Source organism: Procambarus clarkii, chromosome 19 (assembly GCF_040958095.1).
Source record: "Procambarus clarkii isolate CNS0578487 chromosome 19, FALCON_Pclarkii_2.0, whole genome shotgun sequence".
Taxonomy (NCBI): Eukaryota; Metazoa; Arthropoda; class Malacostraca; order Decapoda; family Cambaridae; genus Procambarus; species Procambarus clarkii.
Genome location: NC_091168.1, coordinates 28,377,025 through 28,400,280, shown reverse-complemented (window position 1 = coordinate 28,400,280; position 23,256 = coordinate 28,377,025). Strand labels below are relative to the sequence as shown.

The 23,256-nt window shown below is 52.6% G+C and overlaps 1 protein-coding gene across 1 annotated transcript in view; it reads right to left on the bottom strand.

Moving 5' to 3' along the window:
- Nucleotides 1–23,256, bottom strand: part of LOC123757380 (uncharacterized) — a 759,793-nt gene that overhangs the window by 633,009 nt on the left and 103,528 nt on the right. Inside the window, exon 2 of the mRNA XM_069327407.1 lies at nt 9,422–9,834. Within this exon, the coding sequence (XP_069183508.1) occupies nt 9,422–9,807 (386 nt within the window). The 5' untranslated portion in view covers nt 9,808–9,834. The remainder of the gene's footprint in view (nt 1–9,421; nt 9,835–23,256) is intronic.

Below are 23,256 nucleotides of genomic sequence, written 5' to 3'. Positions count from 1 at the left end.
ACTCGCCAGCCCAATACAAGAGGAACTACACGACCGCGTTGATATCAATAACCTTTACACGAGAAGCGCGAGCCCAAACAGCTCCGGAGATACACACATATATTCCCGAGATAAACGAAGCTTCCTCCCCGGGAACAGTACAGGAAGCCGCGGCCTCCCTTACTGCCCCTTCCGTAAGCTAACTGCTTGACTACACAACAAATGTTCTTTGTCGCCCACTGGATGTATATATGTGAGTTCCTACATGGTCCTGAGTCCTACCCCCTCTCTCTCTCTCTCTCTTTCCTCTCCTCTTGACCCCTACTCATCTTGTCCTCTTACACATTCAGTCTACTCTTCAATTCTTTTTACTTTTATTTACTGTTCCTCCTGTTGTTTCAACCCTCGTCTCCTTGCCCTCCCATCCCTATTCAACTTCTTCCCCTTCTCTCTCTCAACTACCGTACTCTCCTGTCTTCATCCTCCCTTTCCATTATTTCTCCCCAGCACTTTCCGCCCTACTTATCCTATTCCATCCTTACTAATCCTATTCCGTCCACGCCCAGTCCTTGTCCAGCCCTCCCATGGCGTCCTTCCCTCATTTAACCCCATTCCAGAACTTACTTCCTTTCCTCTTCCTCAACACCTTTCCCCTCACCACCCATCCATTCCCCTCCGTCTTCCGACCTCTTCCATCGCCCCCCCCTCTATCACGTTCCCTTCCATTCCTCGTCTACCTTTGTAAAAGCACATAAATGACACTATGTAAAAGGTACCTCGAACACTGTATATGTAGGACAGAGGTAAATGTGTATGTATTTATCTATGTAGGTTAGATTAGTATTTTTAAAAGCACTACACAATCACCTTCTATGGTTGATTGTTCAATAAATCACCGAGCTATATGTTTAACAGATCTCTAACCCTGTCCACGGAGGACAGAAGAAAATGTATAATATTATATATATGCTATTTAGACAAAACAAAAAAAACATTTCTCAACTTTCCCCATACCAACCACCCCAAACCTTCCCTAATTTCTTTTCCTCCATCTTCCTTTCCCATATCATCGTTCCTTTCCCTTCCCTCTCGCCTCATATTGAGGGCTGTTCAAGTTGACTTTAAGGCTTATGACAGGGGGACCTTCTCCGGAAGCCCACAAGGACAAACATCACCTTTTGATAACCTTTTGGGATTCCAGGCGACGCAGGTAGGTCGCTATCAACGCCTTTAAGGAGCTGGGAGTCTTCCTTGCTCCTTGGAGACGCTAGCCAGGGAGGACTGTACTAACCAGAGGCTATAGTGCTTGATTACTATTATTATTTGTAGGGGGATTCGAACACCGGACATTTTCTTTTGCTTCTGCAGCCTGTCCATACAGCCCCTGTCAACCTGTCCACACATTCCGCCAGTCTCTCTCCTCCACCCGTCCATAACAATATCCTTCACAAGACACCGTCAGCCTTTTCTCAACCTGTCCGCATCGAGCCATCTGTCTGTGTGAGAATGCTATAATATTATTAATCAATGAATATTCAACTATTCGAGGTCAAGAGAGGTGACCTCTGGACGGGGTTAAGAGGTCACCCCGACAGCTGCCACGAGAACCTCACCTCGAAATCGAGAGTCGTTTCAAGGGGGGCCACTTCCTGCCTGGCAACCCTTAAGATGCAAGCGACTGGAGGTACAATAATCTTTATCGGCATGTCTTATATCCCTCACCAGGACCCGACCTGACCACCCTCCCCCCCCCCTCTGGGGCCGATATCAACCGCAGTCACTCCAACACTCAGCAGCTTCACGGACAAATACAACAGCTGTATAAACTCACGTGTTGGCACTTAATTAGGCGACAAAATCAATTTGAAAAGTGGAGTGCCACAAGGAAGAAAGAAGTGTAGTGCCACAAGGAAGTGGAGTGCCACAAGGAAGGAAGTGGAGTGCCACAAGGAAGGAAGTGGAGTGCCACAAGGAAGGAAGTGGAGTGCCACAAGGAAGGAAGTGAAGTGCCACAAGGAAGGAAGTGGAGTGCCACAAGGAAGGAAGTGGAGTGCCACAAGGAAGTGGAGTGCCACAAGGAAGTGGAGTGCCACAAGGAAGGAAGTGGAGTGCCACAAGGAAGGAAGTGGAGTGCCACAAGGAAGGAAGTGGAGTGCCACAAGGAAGGAAGTGGAGTGCCACAAGGAAGGAAGTGGAGTGCCACAAGGAAGGAAGTGGAGTGCCACAAGGAAGTGGAGTGCCACAAGGAAGTGGAGTGCCACAAGGAAGTGGAGTGCCACAAGGAAGTGGAGTGCCACAAGGAAGTGGAGTGCCACAAGGAAGTGGAGTGCCACAAGGAAGTGGAGTGCCACAAGGAAGTGGAGTGCCACAAGGAAGTGGAGTGCCACAAGGAAGTGGAGTGCCACAAAGAAGTGGAGTGCCACAAGGAAGTGGAGTGCCACAAGGAAGTGGAGTGCCACAAGGAAGTGGAGTGCCACAAGGAAGTGGAGTGCCACAAGGAAGTGGAGTGCCACAAGGAAGGAAGGCAGAAGTGGAGTGCCACAAGGAACAAGTGGAGTGCCACAAGGAAGGAAGAAGTGGAGTGCCACAAGGAAGGAAGAAGTGGAGTGCCACAAGGAAGGCAGAAGTGGAGTGCCACAAGGAAGGAAGAAGTGGAGTGCCACAAGGAAGGAAGAAGTGGAGTGCCACAAGGAAGGAAGAAGTGGAGTGCCACAAGGAAGGCAGAAGTGGAGTGCCACAAGGAAGGAAGGCAGAAGTGGAGTGCCACAAGGAACAAGTGGAGTGCCACAAGGAAGGAAGAAGTGGAGTGCCACAAGGAAGGAAGGCAGAAGTGGAGTGCCACAAGGAACAAGTGGAGTGCCACAAGGAAGGAAGAAGTGGAGTGCCACAAGGAAGGCAGAAGTGGAGTGCCACAAGGAAGGCAGAAGTGGAGTGCCACAAGGAAGGCAGAAGTGGAGTGCCAGCCACTCTAACTCGCTACTGGCCAACAATACCACAGCAACAATTACAAGTTCATAAACTACCTTACAACCTATATAAACCATATATATATAACCTAAGCACCAACAAACCTTTCAAATAACACACATTATAAAAAAAAAACCCTGAGGCCCCATTAGACAATATACTGATGGCCCCATTAGACAATATACTGATGGCCCCATTAGACAATATACTGATGGCCCCATTAGACAATATACTGATGGCCCCATTAGACAATATACTGATGGCCCCATTAGACAATATACTGATGGCCCCATTAGACAATATACTGATGGCCCCATTAGACAATATACTGATGGCCCCATTAGACAATATACTGATGGCCCCATTAGACAATATACTGATGGCCCCATTAGACAATATACTGATGGCCCCATTAGCCAATATACTGACGCAGAATAAACAAATAATAATAGATAATGCAGAATAAATAAAGGACTCATCACAACAGGTGAAGAAATTGGCGTAAAGGGACAGAATAAACAAAGCCAAACCGGCCTAAAGAAAACGGCGAGTCCCAACACACAGCTGGACTTACGCCAGGCTTGGAGCCAGATTCACGAAACAGTTACGCAAGCACTTTCGAACCTATACGTCTTTTCTCAATCTTTGGCGGCTTTGTTTACAATTATTAAACAGTTAATGAGCTCCGAAGCACCAGGAGGCTGTTTATAACAATAACAACAGTTGATTGGCAAGTTTTCATGCTTGTAAACTGTTTATAATAAATGTAACCAAAGCCGCCAAAGATTGAGGAAAGATGTACACGTTCGTAAGTGCTTGCGTAACTGCTTCGTGAATCCCTTCACCTACACAGGTGTCCTACAACAGGTGTCCCCTCCCTTCCCATACAACAGGTGTCCTCTCCCTTCACCTACACAGGTGTCCTCTCCCTTCACCTACACAGGTGTCCTCTCCCTTCACCTACACAGGTGTCCTCTCCCTTCACCTACAACAGGTGTCCTCTCCCTTCACCTACAACAGGTGTCCTCTCCCTTCACCTACAACAGGTGTCCTCTCCCTTCACCTACAACAGGTGTCCTCTCCCTTCACCTACAACAGGTGTCCTCTCCCTTCACCTACACAGGTGTCCTCTCCCTTCACCTACACAGGTGTCCTCTCCCTTCACCTACAACAGGTGTCCTCTCCCTTCACCTACAACAGGTGTCCTCTCCCTTCACCTACAACAGGTGTCCTCTTCCTTCACCTACAACAGGTGTCCTCTCCCTTCACCTACAACAGGTGTCCTCTCCCTTCCCCTACAACAGGTGTCCTCTCTCTTCACCTACAACAGGTGTCCTCTCCCTTCACTTACAACAGGTGTCCTCTCCCTTCACCTACAACAGGTGTCCTCTCCCTTCACCTACAACAGGTGTCCTCTCCCTTCACCTACAACAGGTGTCCTCTCCCTTCACCTACAACAGGTGTCCTCTCTCTTCACCTACAACAGGTGTCCTCTCCCTTCACCTACAACAGGTGTCCTCTCCCTTCACCTACAACAGGTGTCCTCTCCCTTCCCCTACAACAGGTGTACTCTCCCTTCACCTACAACAGGTGTCCTCTCCCTTCACCTACAACAGGTGTCCTCTCCCTTCACCTACAACAGGTGTCCTCTCCCTTCACCTACAACAGGTGTCCTCTCCCTTCACCTACAACAGGTGTCCTCTCCCTTCACCTACAACAGGTGTCCTCTCCCTTCCCCTACAACAGGTGTCCTCTCTCTTCACCTACAACAGGTGTCCTCTCCCTTCACCTACAACAGGTGTCCTCTCCCTTCACCTACAACAGGTGTCCTCTCCCTTCCCCTACAACAGGTGTCCTCTCTCTTCACCTACAACAGGTGTCCTCTCCCTTCACCTACAACAGGTGTCCTCTCCCTTCACCTACAACAGGTGTCCTCTCCCTTCACCTACAACAGGTGTCCTCTCCCTTCCCCTACAACAGGTGTCCTCTCTCTTCACCTACAACAGGTGTCCTCTCCCTTCACCTACAACAGGTGTCCTCTCCCTTCACCTACAACAGGTGTCCTCTCCCTTCCCCTACAACAGGTGTCCTCTCTCTTCACCTACAACAGGTGTCCTCTCCCTTCACCTACAACAGGTGTCCTCTCCCTTCACCTACAACAGGTGTCCTCTCCCTTCACCTACAACAGGTGTCCTCTCCCTTCCCCTACAACAGGTGTCCTCTCTCTTCACCTACAACAGGTGTCCTCTCCCTTCACCTACAACAGGTGTCCTCTCCCTTCACCTACAACAGGTGTCCTCTCCCTTCACCTACAACAGGTGTCCTCTCCCTTCCCCTACAACAGGTGTCCTCTCCCTTCACCTACAACAGGTGTCCTCTCCCTTCACCTACAACAGGTGTCCTCTCCCTTCACCTACAACAGGTGTCCTCTCCCTTCACCTACAACAGGTGTCCTCTCCCTTCACCTACAACAGGTGTCCTCTCCCTTCACCTACACAGGTGTCCCCTTCACCGTTGTATTGTGATCTGAACCATTCTCAAGCGGAACTATTGTCTCCTGACCGTTAATTGCTTTGTTTGGTCACTTATACACAGGTGTAGACGGAAGGGTAAGGGGACAGGGGGAGGGGGGTAATGTGACGGTGTGGAGACTTGATCATTACCGTCCAGGACAGGTAATGATCGACGGGGCTGTTGTTGCTGGCACTGGGTAGCTAACCTCGCGTTAATTACTGGTTTGTCGCTCGGTGATTGGGGGGCGTTGAGCCCTTGGTCTGTTGTGTGTGTGTGGGGGGGGGGGGGTTTGAGTGACGGGTAGGGGGGGGTTGAGGGAGGGGGTTTACCTTGGGGGGATGGGGTGTAGGGGAAGGGGGAAGGGAAGGGAAGGGAGCTATGAGGAGCTAGCGCCAAGCCATTACGACTATATAACACTGGGAAGAGATCAGGATAAGGATTTGGGATGGGACGGGGAGGGAAAGGAATGGTGCCCAACCACTTGTGGACAGTCGGGGATTGAACGCCGACCTGCATGAAGCGAGACCGTCGCTCTATACCGTCCAGCCCAAGTGGCTGAGAAATGTTTATCCAAACAAGCACCAGTCTCGTGTTCTGTCACACACACACACACACACACACACACACACACACACACACACACACACACACACACACACACACACACACACACACACACACACACGGTTTAATAGACAGTGTCGGGAAGCAAAAATGGCCAGCAGGCGGGAGTGGAGGAAGTACAGAAGACAAAGGACAGAGGACAACAGGATCAGATGCAACAGAGCTAGGAACGATTATATTAACATAAGACGAACATCGGAAAGGGACTATGAGAACGATCTTGCAATCAAAGCGAAAAAACAACCTAAGTTACTACACAGTCATATAAGAAGAAAGATGTCGGTGAACGACCAAGTGACAAGACTAAGGAAGACAGAGCGGGCATATACTGAAAGCGACAAGGAAATCTGCGAGGCACTGTATGCCAGTTTCCATGGAGTGTTCACGACCGAGCCTGAGCAGCTCCCATTGTTGGAAGGGGTTATCCTAGATGAAAGACTATCAGATATAGAGGCGACAGCAGAGGAGGTAATGAAACAGTTGACAACTCTAGATGCAACTAAAGCAGTTGGACCAGACAAAGTATCACCGTGGATAATAAAAGAAGCAGCGCAGGCCCTCAGCATGCCTCTGGCAATGATCTTTAATGAGTCACTTATGTCAGGAGAATTGCCCAGTTGCTGGAAGAAGGCAAATGTCGTGCCGATCTTCAAGAAAGGCGATAGGGAGGAGGCACTTAACTATAGACCTGTATCACTGACAAGCATCCCCTGTAAAATACTGGAAAGAATAATTAGGCTACGACTGGTTGCACACCTGGAGAACATTAGGTTTGTGAACAAACACCAACATGGGTTCTGGACAGGGAAAGCGTGCCTAACAAACCTTCTGGAATTCTATGATAAAATAACGAGGATAAGACAGGACAGAGATGGTTGGGCAGACTGAATATTTCTGGACTGCCAGAAAGCCTTTGATACAGTACCGCACATGAGACTGCTGTTCAAGCTCGAGAGGCAGGCGGGGGTGGGGGGAAAGGTCCTAGCATGGATAAGGAACTACCTAACAGGAAGGAGCCAAAGAGTTACGGTAAGGGGCGAGAAGTCGGACTGGCGAACAGTAACAAGTGGAGTACCACAAGGATCGGTGCTGGGACCAATTCTATTTCTTGTATATGTTAACGACATGTTTACAGGCGTAGAGTCCTACATGTCGATGTTTGCGGATGAGGCAAAGTTGATGAGAAGAGTTGTGACAGATGAGGATTGCAGGATCCTCCAAGAGGACCTGGACAGGTTGCCGAGATGGTCAGAGAAAAGGCTACTAGAATTCAACACGAGCAAATGTAAAGTTATGGAAATGGGACTAGGAGATAGGAGACCAAAGGGACAGTACACAATGAAGGGGAACAGCCTACCTGTGACGGCGCGCGAAAGAGACCTGGGGGTGGACGTAACACCTAATCTATCTCCTGATTCACATATAAATAGGATAACGACAGCAGCGTACTCTACACTGGCAAAAGTTAGAACGTCATTCAGAAACCTAAGTAAGGAGGCATTTAGGGCGCTTTACACTGCCTACGTGAGGCCAGTCTTAGAGTATGCCGCCTCATCATGGAGTCCCCATCTGAAGAAGCATATAATGAAACTGGAAAATGTTCAGAGGTTTGCAACGAGACTCGTCCCAGAGCTACGAGGGATGGGGTATGAGGCGCGCCTGAGGGAACTGTGCCTTACGACACTAGAAAGAAGAAGGGAGAGGGGGAACATGATAGGAACGTATAAGATACTCAGAGGGATTGACAGAGTGGACATAGACGAAATGTTCACACGGAATAGTAACAGAACGAGGGGACATGGATGGAAGCTTGAAACTCAGATGAGTCAGAGAGATGTTAGGAAGTTTTCTTTTAGCGTGAGAGTAGTGGGGAAATGGAATGCACTTCAGGAACAGGTTGTGGAAGCAAATACTATTCATAATTTTAAAACCAGGTATGATAGGGAAATGGGACAGGAGTCATTGCTGTAAACAACCGATGCTCGAAAGGCGGGATCCAAGAGTCAATGCTCGATCCTGCAGACACAACTAGGTGAGTACACACACACGCGCGTGTTGGGGGCGCCATCAAGGTCATCCATCTATTTTGATTGATGTTATGATTATTATGATTTGTTGTGGGTTTTGTTTGTTTGTTTTTCATGGTGATAGCTGGAGGGATCCTGCACATGTTGCCCCTGCAGGCACTCTGCTTGCTGACGCTGTGCTTTACAAGGCAGGCACTGTGCTTTTAGGCACTGTGCTTTTATGCAGGCACTGTGCTTTTTGTGTGTGGCACTGTGCTTTTGTGCATGCACTGTGCTTTTTATGCAGGCACTGTGCTTTTTGTGTGTGGCACTGTGCTTTTGTGCATGCACTGTGCTTTTTATGCAGGCACTGTGCTTTTTGTGTGGCACTGTGCTTTTATGCAGGCACTGTGCTTTTTGTGTGTGGCACTGTGCTTTTGTGCATGCACTGTGCTTTTGTGCAGGCACTGTGCTTTTGTGCATGCACTGTGCTTTTGTGCATGCACTGTGCTTTTGTGCATGCACTGTGCTTTTATGCATGCACTGTGCTTTTATGCAGGCACTGTGCTTTTGTGCATGCACTGTGCTTTTGTGCATGCACTGTGCTTTTATGCATGCACTGTGCTTTTATGCAGGCACTGTGCTTTTGTGCAGGCACTGTGCTTTTATGCAGGCACTGTGCTTTTATGCATGCACTGTGCTTTTGTGCATGCACTGTGCTTTTATGCATGCACTGTGCTTTTATGCAGGCACTGTGCTTTTGTGCATGCACTGTGCTTTTGTGCATGCACTGTGCTTTTGTGCATGCACTGTGCTTTTGTGCATGCACTGTGCTTTTATGCATGCACTGTGCTTTTGTGCAGGCACTGTGCTTTTGTGCATGCACTGTGCTTTTGTGCATGCACTGTGCTTTTTATGCAGGCACTGTGCTTTTATGCATGCACTGTGCTTTTGTGCAGGCACTGTGCTTTTGTGCATGCACTGTGCTTTTATGCATGCACTGTGCTTTTATGCATGCACTGTGCTTTTGTGCATGCACTGTGCTTTTATGCATGCACTGTGCTTTTGTGCATGCACTGTGCTTTTGTGCATGCACTGTGCTTTTGTGCATGCACTGTGCTTTTATGCATGCACTGTGCTTTTGTGCAGGCACTGTGCTTTTGTGCATGCACTGTGCTTTTGTGCATGCACTGTGCTTTTATGCATGCACTGTGCTTTTGTGCAGGCACTGTGCTTTTGTGCATGCACTGTGCTTTTATGCATGCACTGTGCTTTTAAGCAGGCACTGTGCTTGCAGAAGCTGAAATAACAGGAACGGGGCTTGAACTTACCTTGCGAAGAACGTCGCCGCCGCGGAGTGTTGGGAGCCGGGGGAGAGCGCCCGCTGCCTCCTGGGGTCGTCCTCAGCCATGGGCACTCCCCCAGCGGGGTGTCTCAGCCCTAAGGGCGTGCCCAGCCCGCCCTGAGCCCCCTGCAGCAGCCCCTGCGCTAGGTAGCCCTCGGGCGGGCGGCCGGCGGCGGGCTCCACCCGGTGGCGGGGCGGCTGCTGGTAGTCGCGGGTGTAGAGGTGGGTGTCGTGGGCGGCGAATCCCGGCTCCTGCATCAGCTTCACGCCCACCCCCGGCGCGCCGGCGCTCGGCACGCCCACGATGTGCTGTCTGTGGGCGTGGGGCGGGGCGTGGGCGGGCGGGAGAGGGTGCCGCCGCTGGCCCAGCATCACAGCGCCCGGCCACTCACTCACTGCCTGTGGGAGACAACATTTGTCACTACACACCTGTACATTAACACACCTGCCCATTAACACACCTGCCCATTAACACACCTGTCCAATGACACACCTGCCCATTATCACACCTGTCCATTAACACACCTGCCCATTAACACACCTGCCCATTAACACACCTGTCCAATGACACACCTACCCATTAACACACCTGTCCATTAACACACCTGTCCATTAACACACCTGTCCATTAACACACCTGTCCATTAACACACCTGCCCATTAACACACCTGCCCATTAACACACCTGTCCAATGACACACCAGCCCATTAACACACCTACCCACTTCAGTAATCTACCTAAAGACCCAAGCAATAATACCTATTAACAGTTTGCAAGTATTCGTACACCTAGTAACCAAGGCCAAGTGTCCTCACCCACCTACTGACGAAACCTTTACATCTTTGCACAACCACGGTGTCTTTGTTTACACTGATTTAAACAGTTTATGAGAAGTCCTTCCGTGGTTGTTTATAAATATCAGTAATTTCGATTTGCTCGTAAACAGTTTATTAAATAAAGCCACCATGATCTTGGAAAGATGTATATATATATATATATATATATATATATATATATATATATATATATATATATATATATATATATATATATATATATACTGTGTGTGTACATAATCTAAATGAAAAATAAACACGTAACTCCAGAATCTGAAGGAACTTGTGGGATTGGTTCAATAAAAGGTTTCAAGATTTCAACCTCGGCAAGTGCAAGGTAATGAAACGTATGTTTTCCGTGCAACAAACAATGCAGCACTTTGGAGGCTTCGCAAGGTCCCTGATCACCCTGCCCCCCCTCCCCCCCCCCATCACACACAGACAGCTGTTGCTAGCCATGCATATGACTTCAGTTTTGGGGCCCATAACTATCCCCCTTGCAACGTTGCACACAGGCCTTCGGTGTGGGGTCCCCTTGTGGGTTGGGGTCACCTGTGGTGTGGGGTCCCCCTGTAGGTTGGGGTCACCTGTGGTGTGGGGTCCCCCTGTAGGTTGGGGTCACCTGTGGTGTGGAGTCCCCCTGTAGGTTGGGGTCACCTGTGGTGTGGGGTCCCCCCTGTGGTGTGGGGTCCCCCTGTAGGTTGGGGTCACCTGTGGTGTGGGGTCACCTGTGGTGTGGGGTCCCCCCCTGTGGTGTGGGGTCCCCCCCTGTGGTGTGGGGTCCCCCCTGTGGTGTGGGGTCCCCCTGTGGTGTGGGGTCCCCCCCCTGTGGTGTGGGGTCCCCCCCCTGTGGTGTGGGGTCCCCCCCCTGTGGTGTGGGGTCCCCCCCGTGGTGTGGGGTCCCCCCCCTGTGGTGTGGGGTCCCCCCTGTGGTGTGGGGTCCCCCCCTGTGGTGTGGGGTCCCCCCTGTGGTGTGGGGTCCCCCCTGTGGTGTGGGGTCCCCCCTGTGGTGTGGGGTCCCCCCTGTGGTGTGGGGTCCCCCCCTGTGGTGTGGGGTCCCCCTGTGGTGTGGGGTCCCCCCTGTGGTGTGGGGTACCCCCCTGTGGTATGGGGGTCCCCCCCCCTGTGGTGTGGGGTCCCCCCTGTGGTGTGGGGTCCCCCCTGTGGTGTGGGGTCCCCCCCTGTAGTGTGGGGTCCCCCCCTGTGGTGTGGGGTCCCCCCTGTGGTGTGGGGTCCCCCCTGTGGTGTGGGGTCCCCCCCTGTGGTGTGGGGTCCCCCTGTGGTGTGGGGTCCCCCCTGTGGTATGGGGGTCCCCCCCCTGTGGTGTGGGGTCCCCCCTGTGGTGTGGGGTCCCCCCTGTAGTGTGGGGTCCCCCTGTGGTGTGGGGTCCCCCCCTGTAGTGTGGGGTCCCCCTGTGGCGTGTGGTCCCCCCTGTAGTGTGGGGTCCCCCCTGTGATGTGGGGTACCCCCCTGTGGTATGGGGGTCCCCCCCCCTGTGGTGTGGGGTCCCCCCTGTGGTGTGGGGTCCCCCCCTGTGGTGTGGGGTCCCCCCCTGTGGTGTGGGGTCCCCCCTGTGGTGTGGGGTCCCCCTGTGGTGTGGGGTCCCCCCCTGTGGTGTGGGGTCCCCCCTGTGGTGTGGGGTCCCCCCCGTGGTGTGGGGTCCCCCCCCTGTGGTGTGGGGTCCCCCCTGTGGTGTGGGGTCCCCCCTGTGGTGTGGGGTCCCCCCTGTGGTGTGGGATCCCCCCTGTGGTGTGGGGTCCCCCCTGTGGTGTGGGGTCCCCCCCTGTGGTGTGGGGTCCCCCTGTGGTGTGGGGTCCCCCCTGTGGTGTGGGGTACCCCCCTGTGGTATGGGGGTCCCCCCCCCTGTGGTGTGGGGTCCCCCCTGTGGTGTGGGGTCCCCCTGTGGTGTGGGGTCCCCCCCTGTAGTGTGGGGTCCCCCTGTGGCGTGTGGTCCCCCCTGTAGTGTGGGGTCCCCCCTGTGATGTGGGGTACCCCCCTGTGGTGTGGGGTCCCCCCCTGTGGTGTGGGGTCCCCCCCCCTGTGGTGTGGGGTCCCCCTCCTGTGGTGTGGGGTCCCCCCTGTGATGTGGGGTACCCCCTGTGGTGTGGGGTCCCCCCTGTGGTGTGGGGTACCCCCTGTGGTGTGGGGTACCCCCCTGTGGTGTGGGGTCCCCCCCCTGTGGTGTGGGGTCCCCCCCTGTGGTGTGGGGTCCCCCCTGTGGTGTGGGGTCCCCCCTGTGGTGTGGGGTCCCCCCTGTAGTGTGGGGTCCCCCCTGTAGTGTGGGGTCCCCCCTGTAGTGTGGGTCCCCCCCTGTAGTGTGGGGTCCCCCCTGTAGTGTGGGTCCCCCCTGTAGTGTGGGGTCCCCCTGTGGTGTGGGGTCCCCCCTGTAGTGTGGGGTCCCCCCTGAAGTGTGGGGTCCCCCCTGTAGTGTGGGTCCCCCCCTGTAGTGTGGGGTCCCCCCCTGTAGTGTGGGGTCCCCCCCTGTAGTGTGGGGTCCCCCCTGTAGTGTGGGTCCCCCCTGTAGTGTGGGGTCCCCCTGTGGTGTGGGGTCCCCCTGTGGTGTGGGGTCCCCCCTGTAGTGTGGGGTCCCCCTGTGGTGTGGGGTCCCCCCCTGTGGTGTGGGGTCCCCCCCCTGTGGTATGGGGTCCCCCTCCTGTGGTATGGGGTCCCCCTCCTGTGGTGTGGGGTCCCCCCTGTAGTGTGGGGTACCCCCTGTGGTGTGGGGTCCCCCCTGTGGTGTGGGGTCCCCCCTGTGGTGTGGGGTCCCCCCTGTAGTGTGGGGTTCCCTTGTAGTGTGGGGTCCCCCCTGTAGTGTGGGGTCCCCCCTGTAGTGTGGGGTCCCCCCTGTAGTGTGGGGTCCCCCCCTTGTGGTGTGGGGTCCCCCCCGTGTGGTGTGGGGTCCCCCCTGTGGTGTGGGGTCCCCCCTGTAGTGTGGGGTCCCCCCCTGTGGTGTGGGGTCCCCCCCGTGTAGTGTGGGGTCCCCCCTGTAGTGTGGGGTCCCCCCTGTAGTGTGGGGTCCCCCCTGTAGTGTGGGGTCCCCCCTAAAGAGTGGGGTCCCCCCTAAAGAGTGGGGTCCCCCCTGTAGTGTGGGGTCCCCCCTGTAGTGTGGGGTCCCCCCTGTAGTGTGGGGTCCCCCCTGTAGTGTGGGGTCCCCCCTGTAGTGTGGGGTCCCCCCTGTAGTGTGGGGTCCCCCCTGTAGTGTGGGGTCCCCCCTGTAGTGTGGGGTCCCCCCTGTAGTGTGGGGTCCCCCCGTGTAGTGTGGCGTCCCCCCTGTAGTGTGGGGTCCCCCCCTGTAGTGTGGGGTCCCCCCTGTGTAGTGTGGGGTCCCCCCTGTGTAGTGTGGGGGTGTCCTAACACTAGTAGTCTTAACTACCCATACATTTTGCCACTTGAACCCTTCTTTGCCTCCACTGTTTCTATGTCCATGTTTGGTCCTCCTGTTTAGCTCTGTGTTGGCCATCAGTTTGGTGTGTTTACGTCTGTCAGAAGCCAATTACCTTTCAGTAAAACTGTCCCCGGTAACTTTGCTTGTTGGGGGTGTTCAGCTGTCTGTGCCTGTCTTGGGTGTATATATATGACTCTTGACAGGTGTCTGTGTCTGCTGTTGGCAGCAGACACACCACCATGTTGTCTGCCTGGCTCAAGCCCCCCCTCTTCCCCAGTCCCCCCAGTCTGGGGGGACTGGGGAATTTGCATTTAATCCACTGCGGATTAACTTAAATGTCCAGTAGTAGCCACTGGGGAACTCAGATGCCAAAACTGCACATAAAAATTGGATTTATGAGACAATGTGTATCGGCTCTAGATAAGGAGTCGGGAGCCTTGAGGTGCCTTCAAGACGTCTTGCCTAAGCTGCCTGAGGCAGAGGTCAAAGGCAGTGTCTTCGCTGAACCACAGATAACAAAATGATCCTGAATGAAAGGAATCGCCCCCCCCCCAAGAGCTCATTAGGAAGGAGAAAGCAGCTTGGAACTGATTTCTCACAGTTGGTCGGGACTCCCTGAGCCATCACGGTTAATGTTAGAAGACCCAATGTTAGAAAGATTACTCCAAGATGAGCCGCCACGTTCCCACAACTGGTGGCCCAAGATGAGACGCCCCACTCCCACAGCTGGTGGTCCAAGATGAGACGCCCCACTCCCACAGCTGGTGGCCCAAGATGAGACGCCCCGCTCCCACAGCTGGTGGCCCAAGATGAGACGCCCCGCTCCCACAGCTGGTGGCCCAAGATGAGACGCCCCACTCCCACAGCTGGTGGCCCAAGATGAGACGCCCCACTCCCACAGCTGGTGGCCCAAGATGAGACGCCCCACTCCCACAGCTGGTGGTCCAAGATGAGACGCCCCACTCCCACAGCTGGTGGCCCAAGATGAGACGCCCCACTCCCACAGCTGGTGGCCCAAGATGAGACGCCCCACTCCCACAGCTGGTGGCCCAAGATGAGACGCCCCGCTCCCACAGCTGGTGGCCCAAGATGAGACGCCCCGCTCCCACAGCTGGTGGCCCAAGATGAGACGCCCCACTCCCACAGCTGGTGGCCCCAAGATGAGACGCCCCGCTCCCACAGCTGGTGGCCCAAGATGAGACGCCCCGCTCCCACAGCTGGTGGCCCAAATGCCTGGACCTACTCAATGAAACCCAAGCCCCACAATACATAATTCCCTGCAATACATAATTCCACGATAAAATACAGACCGGATATCCCCTCACGAAAATACAGAACATGTACTCAAGTACCCATTTATGTTGAAATACATGTTAAGAACCTTTGACACACACACTCTCACAGCTCCTAGTGAGAGCCAGCTTAGCTTAGCTGCCAAACACCCACACATCGTGTCAGCAAGGCGGACAGCCCGCCTGCTCTCATAACTCTCACTATATCCCACATTTCTACAATATTCCCACTCCTGTACTTGTCCAACTTCTTTGCTCCCTTTCCCCCCCCACCTCCCCTACTGCACCCCCATCACAATTCCCCCCCCTTCACAAGGTTCCTCAACCCCCCCCCCAACAAATAAAGTTACACCCCCTCCCCCCCCCCCCCCACATATTTAAATCCAGTAATCCATGTGAACAATATACCCTCTCCAATCCCCACCACCCCCACCCCCACCTCACTCCCCCGTCTATCCTAATCCTACACCACCCCTACGTACCTTAACTCCCCAATCCTCACCCCTCTCCCCACAGTCCACATCCTCCCAATCTCCCTTTCAATTCCAATCTTTCCTTCACTTCTTCCACCCCTTCCCCCCCCCCTCCATTTATCTCCCCTCCCTCCCTCCCTCCTCTATCTCTCATTCCCCTAAACAATTCCCTGTCCAGTTAATTTTCCTCTCATTAACCCAATCATCGCTCTGTCCTCTGTTAAATTTCCCTATTCTGTCCAAATTTAATCCCTTCATTTTTCCGGTCAACTTAACCCTTTGTTTCTCCAATCTCCTTTGTCACTCATTCAGCTACCGGGGTACAGTCACAGTCACCAGCGGTACAGTCACACAGTCACCAGCGGTACAGTCACACAGTCACCAGCGGTACAGTCACACAGTCACCAGCGGTACACTTACACAGTCACCAGCGGTACACTTACACAGTCACCAGCGGTACACTTACACAGTCACCAGCGGTACACTTACACAGTCACCAGCGGTACACTTACACAGTCACCAGTGGTACAGTCACAGTCACCAGTGGTACACTTACAGTCACCAGCGGTACAGTCACAGTCACCAGTGGTACACTTACAGTCACCAGCGGTACAGTCACCAGCGGTACACTCACACAGTCACCAGTGGTACAGTCACACAGTTACCAGCGGTACACACACACAGTCACCAACGGTACACACACACAGTCACCAGCGGTACACTCACACAGTCACCAGCGGTACAGTCACACAGTCACCAGCGGTACACACACACAGTCACCAGCGGTACACACACACAGTCACCAGCGGTACACACACACAGTCACCAGCGGTACACACACACAGTCACCAGCGGTACACACACACAGTCACCAGCGGTACACACACACAGTCACCAACGGTACACACACACAGTCACCAGCGGTACACTCACACAGTCACCAACGGTACACACACACAGTCACCAACGGTACACACACACAGTCACCAGCGGTACACACACACAGTCACCAGCGGTACACACACACAGTCACCAGCGGTACACACACACAGTCACCAGCGGTACACACACACAGTCACCAGCGGTACACACACACAGTCACCAACGGTACACACACACAGTCACCAGCGGTGCAGTCACACAGTCACCAGCGGTACACACACACAGTCACCAGCGGTACACTCTCACAGTCACCAGCGGCACACACACACACAGTCACCAACGGTACACTCTCACAGTCACCAGCGGTACACACACACAGTCACCAACGGTACACTCTCACAGTCACCAGCGGTACAGTCACACAGTCACCAGCGGTACAGTCACACAGTCACCAGCGGTACAGTCACACAGTCACCAGCGGTACACTCACACAGTCACCAGCGGTACACTCACACAGTCACCAGCGGTACACTCACACAGTCACCAGCGGTACACTCACACAGTCACCAGCGGTACACTCTCACAGTCACCAGCGGTACAGTCACACAGTCACCAGCGGTACACACACACAGTCACCAGCGGTACACACTCACAGTCACCAGCGGTATACTCTCACAGTCACCAGCGGTACACTCTCACAGTCACCAGCGGTACAGTCACACAGTCACCAGCGGTACACTCACACAGTCACCAGCGGTACAGTCACACAGTCACCAACGGTACACTCTCACAGTCACCAGCGGTACACTCTCACAGTCACCAGCGGTACAGTCACACAGTCACCAGCGGTACAGTCACACAGTCACCAACGGTACACTCTCACAGTCGCCAGCGGTACACTCTCACAGTCACCAGCGGTACACTCTCACAGTCACCAGCGGTACACTCTCACAGTCACCAGCGGTACACTCTCACAGTCACCAGCGGTACACTCTCACAGTCACCAGCGGTACAGTCACACAGTCACCAGCGGTACAGTCACACAGTCACCAGCGGTACGCTCACACAGTCACCAGCGGTACACACACACAGTCACCAGCGGTACACAGAGTCACCAACGGTACACACACACAGTCACCAGCGGTACACACTCACAGTCACCAGCGGTACACACACACAGTCACCAGCGGTATACTCTCACAGTCACCAGCGGTACAGTCACACAGTCACCAGCGGTACACTCTCACAGTCACCAGCGGTACACTCTCACAGTCACCAGCGGTACACTCTCAGTCACCAGCGGTACACTCTCACAGTCACCAGCGGTACACACACACAGTCACCAGCGGTACACACACACAGTCACCAGCGGTACACACACACAGTCACCAGCGGTACACACACACAGTCACCAGCGGTACACACACACAGTCACCAGCGGTACACTTACACAGTCACCAGCGGTACACTCACACAGTCACCAGCGGTGCACTCACACAGTCACCAGCGGTACACTCACACAGTCACCAGCGGTACACTCACACAGTCACCAGCGGTACACTTACACAGTCACCAGCGGTACACTCACACAGTCACCAGCGGTACACTTACAGTCACCAGCGGTACACACACACAGTCACCAGCGGTACACACACACAGTCACCAGCGGTACACACACACAGTCACCAGCGGTACACACACACAGTCACCAGCGGTACACACACACAGTCACCAGCGGTACACTCACACAGTCACCAGCGGTGCAGTCACACAGTCACCAGCGGTACACTCACACAGTCACCAGCGGTGCAGTCACACAGTCACCAGCGGTACACTCACACAGTCACCAGCGGTACACTTACACAGTCACCAGCGGTACACTTACACAGTCACCAGCGGTACAATCCCACAGTCACCTGTGGTACACTCACACAGTCACCAGCGGTACACTCACACAGTCACCAGCGGTACAGTCACACAGTCACCAGCGGTACACACACACAGTCACCAGCGGTACACTTACACAGTCACCAGCGGTACACACACAGTCACCAGCGGTACACACACACAGTCACCAGCGGTACACACACACAGTCACCAGCGGTACACTTACACAGTCACCAGCGGTACACACACACAGTCACCAGCGGTACACACACACAGTCACCAGCGGTACACACACACAGTCACCAGCGGTATACTCTCACAGTCACCAGCGGTACAGTCACACAGTCACCAGCGGTACAGTCACACAGTCACCAGCGGTACACTCACACAGTCACCGGCGGTACACACACACAGTCACCAGCGGTATACACACGCAGTCACCAACGGTACACACACAGTCACCAGCGGTACACACACACAGTCACCAGCGGTACACACACACAGTCACCAGCGGTACACACACACAGTCACCAGCGGTACACACACACAGTCACCAGCGGTACACACACAGTCACCAGCGGTACACACACACAGTCACCAGCGGTACACTCACACAGTCACCAGCGGTGCACTCACACAGTCACCAGCGGTACACTCACACAGTCACCAGCGGTACACTCACACAGTCACCAGCGGTACACTCACACAGTCACCAGCGGTACACTTACACAGTCACCAGCGGTACACTCACACAGTCACCAGCGGTACACTTACAGTCACCAGCGGTACACACACACAGTCACCAGCGGTACACACACACAGTCACCAGCGGTACACACACACAGTCACCAGCGGTACACACACACAGTCACCAGCGGTACACACACACAGTCACCAGCGGTACACTCACACAGTCACCAGCGGTGCAGTCACACAGTCACCAGCGGTGCAGTCACACAGTCACCAGCGGTACACTCACACAGTCACCAGCGGTACACTCACACAGTCACCAGCGGTACACTCACACAGTCACCAGCGGTACACTTACACAGTCACCAGCGGTACACTTACACAGTCACCAGCGGTACACTTACACAGTCACCAGCGGTACAATCACACAGTCACCTGTGGTACACTTACACAGTCACCTGTGGTACACTCACACAGTCACCAGCGGTACACTTACACAGTCACCAGCGGTACAATCACACAGTCACCAGCGGTACACTTACACAGTCACCAGTGGTACACTTCCACCACACCGGCTTTGCAGTGCTGCCTGTGAATCAAAGTAGATCACTGCACAATGAGAGTTTCTTTGAAGAAATCATAACGCCATAACAATGGCAGTTAGCTCTACTTGCGATGAGTTCTTGTATTTAAGATTTGCTACTTGGAACAAAGAGTTCCAAGTAGCACGGGCTATGGTGAGCCCGCAGTGGACTTGCGTTGAGGAAGCCTAATTCTCAATACTTGCTTTTCCTTCACTTGCGTTTTGAAAGGCATTATTCCTAATTACAGCGTATACTGCTCCAGTCTTGCCACGGGCTCACCATAGCCCGTGCTACTTGGAACTTGTTCCCAGAAGCTGAATCTATAACAACAACAATCCAGCCTTGCCATTGGTGGGATTAGACGACCCATCAGTGTAGATATTGTGCCATTCATTTCCGGTATCTTTATAAATGTCCTCAAGATACTTGTGCCTCATTTCTCGTGGTATCATGTTTAACTTCTTCGTTGTCATCTCGTGTATAATAATGTAAGCTGCTGACCCGGACAACCCGCAGGGAACATATATTGACTTCTCAAAACTTATTAATAAAATGTCAAAATCATTGAGAATTCTCTAATCCCTCAGATTATAATCGCTGAAGCACAGGGGAGGAGAGAGAGAGAGAGAGAGAGAGAGAGAGAGAGAGAGAGAGAGAGAGAGAGAGAGAGAGAGAGAGAGAGAGAGAGAGAGAGAGAGAGAGAGAGAGAGAGAGAGAGAGGGAGGGAGGGAGGGAGGGAGGGAGGGAGGGAGAGGGAGGGAGGGAGAGGGAGGGAGGGAGAGGGAGGGAGGGAGAGGGAGGGGGAGAGAGGGAGGGGGGGAGAAAGAGAGAGAGAGAGAGAGAGAGAGAGAGAGAGAGAGAGAGAGAGAGAGAGAACTAACTCGTTCCAACCTGCCTGCTGAAACAATTCATAACAATTTTAAGACCATAAGAATTAAGTGAACTGCTGAAGGTTTATTGACTCGTATAAGGCAACTCCTATAAATATGCACCCTAACTCTTTCATGTATATGTTGATACATGAATGATACATGTATACAATTATATGCATAATTGGCCCCACGCCAATTATGTTACCCGGGAATTGGTTTCACAGATCAACCACCTTGAGCGAGACAAAGAGACACTATCCTTCGCTTCACAACATGTCCTCGCATGCAAAGATCCAAGCTCGTTAATGCAGCCGCCAAACCACCTGTTTATGAATGAAAAGCGGTTTACAGACGACTCACAACTGATGACGTCTTCCGGTACAAGTGCTTCCGAACACTTCCGGTACAAGTGCTTCCGAACACTTCCGGAACAGGTGCTTCCGAACACTTCCGGAACAAGTGCTTCCGAACGCTTCCGGTACAAGTGCTTCCGAACACTTCCGGAACAGGTGCTTCCGAACACTTCCGGTACAAGTGCTTCCGAACACTTCCGGAACAAGTGCTTCCGAACACTTCCGGAACAAGTGCTTCCGAACACTTCCGGAACAAGTGCTTCCGAACACTTCCGGAACAAGTGCTTCCGAACACTTCCGGAACAAGTGCTTCCGAACACTTCCGGAACAAGTGCTTCCGAACACTTCCGGAACAAGTGCTTCCGAACACTTCCGGAACAAGTGCTTCCGAACACTTCCGGAACAAGTGCTTCCGAACACTTCCGGAACAAGTGCTTCCGAACACTTCCGGAACAAGTGCTTCCGAACACTTCCGGAACAAGTGCTTCCGAACACTTCCGGAACAAGTGCTTCCGAACACTTCCGGAACAAGTGCTTCCGAACACTTCCGGAACAAGTGCTTCCGAACACGTCCTCTGTTCGAACCACAGTTCCATAAATGCTTAACCCACGTACTACAAATAATCGCCAACAGAACCTAAACACCTAACCTAACCTAACCTAACCTAACCTAACCTAACCTTCGCCTAACTAAACATAGAATTATGTATAACAATATTAATTTATATATGAGAACAACCCAATTTTTAATACACAGTATGTTAAAATGCGTGTAGGGAGGATGGCCGCTGCTTTAACCAACCTAGTGTGAGGTAGGGTTGTCCTTCAGTGAAGGTTAGGAACCAATACGTACACAGAGACTTCGTAAACCTCGAGAAACGACAGGATTCAACACCCTTAAACAAAAGAGGCATAACTTAACAAACCTCAAACTGTACTCAAGATAAATGGATAAATGGATATCAATGGATATCAATTTATAAATTCTTCGGTTCCTCCGTCCGACTGCGAGCAGCGGCTACCACAACCCGTCCTCAGACCACAACCGTTGTAGCGTTCAATTCCATCCAGCGGTCGACCCCATAAGACATATTCAACAATTTTAACATGCTGTTCATTCAAGACAGAAATTTCTCAAATATAAATGAATATTGTCATGTATTAGCATTTTCTGAGTATATTTAGGCATTGGGTATGTTCGGTGTTTAGGTTCTGTTGGCGATTATTTGTAGTACGTGGGTGAAGCATTTACAGCGTTGTGGTTCGAACAAAAGTCTTCAGCGAAGCACTGTTCGAAAAATATTCGAAAGTCATTAGTTGTGAGTCGTGTGTCAACGTTTTTCATTCACCAACAGACGGGGTGTTTGGCGGGTACATGGAATGGACTTTGGGCCTTTTATTATGAGGACAAGCTGGCTACCAACAGCTTGCTTGATCAGACCGTCAAACTCATCTTCCATGACTTCCTCAGGTCAGACACACGGTCAACCTCTATTATAATACTCCCTCATCCCAATAGTCTTCCTCCTTGACAACACTCCCTCACACCCATTACCTTCTCCCTCACAACCCCCCCTCACCCCATCTCCTCACAACCCCCCCTCACCCCCATCTCACAACAGGAGGACAGCTCCCTAACCCCAGACTGTGTGGGACAGACGAGGATGTACACAGGTTGGCTCTGGAAAAAAATGTGGAAGGGGGGAGAAGTAAGTGGAGCGATGATAAAAGGGGGTCAGTGTAACAATGGAGAAGGAAGAGGGAGGAATAGAGTGAGGGGTGGAGAACGAGTAAGGATTAGTGGAGGCGAAGGGAAAGTGAGACAGAAAGGGAAGTATATGGGAGGGCAGGATGAGGGTGAAGGTAGAGTGTGGAAGGGGGGGGGGGAGGGAGGGAGGGGGAGGGGGGAGAGAGAGAGAGAGAGAGAGAGAGAGAGAGAGAGAGAGAGAGAGAGAGAGAGAGAGAGAGAGAGAGAGAGAGAGAGAGAGAGAGAGAGAGAGAGAGAGAGTGCAGGAATCGGAGCAGAAAATATTGAATGGAAGGGGAGGAGGAGAAAGTCTATAAAAAGAGGGAGGGAATAGGGGGGCATTAACCAAGTAGGGAGAGGAAGCGACACGAGAAAAGATAACAGTAACTAAATATACATGAGGAAGAGGAGGAAGAGAAAGAGGAGAATGATCTAGAGATAGAGAAAGAGGAAGAGGAGAAAGACGAAGAGAGAAGGTCATAAGACAAAGAGGAGAAAATAACAATTGGAGATGGAAGCAGAAGAGAATAAGAAAGCAGAAGAGAATAAGAAAGCAGAAGAGAATAAGAAAGCAGAAGAGAATAAGAAAGCAGAAGAGAATAAGAAAGAATGAACAAAACAGAACGTAGGAAGATAGGGAGAGGAAAAGAAGAAAAGGGGTAGAGGAAAATTGGGGGAAAACAGGCCGAAGATAAATGCCATAAGGGAAGGGGGAAAGAAGAGAATGAAAATTAGACGGAAAATAATGTTGAAAATCCAGAAAAAAAGTACGTAAGGGGGAAAAGAAGGAATAAGAGAAAGGAAGAGAAAGGTGGAAGA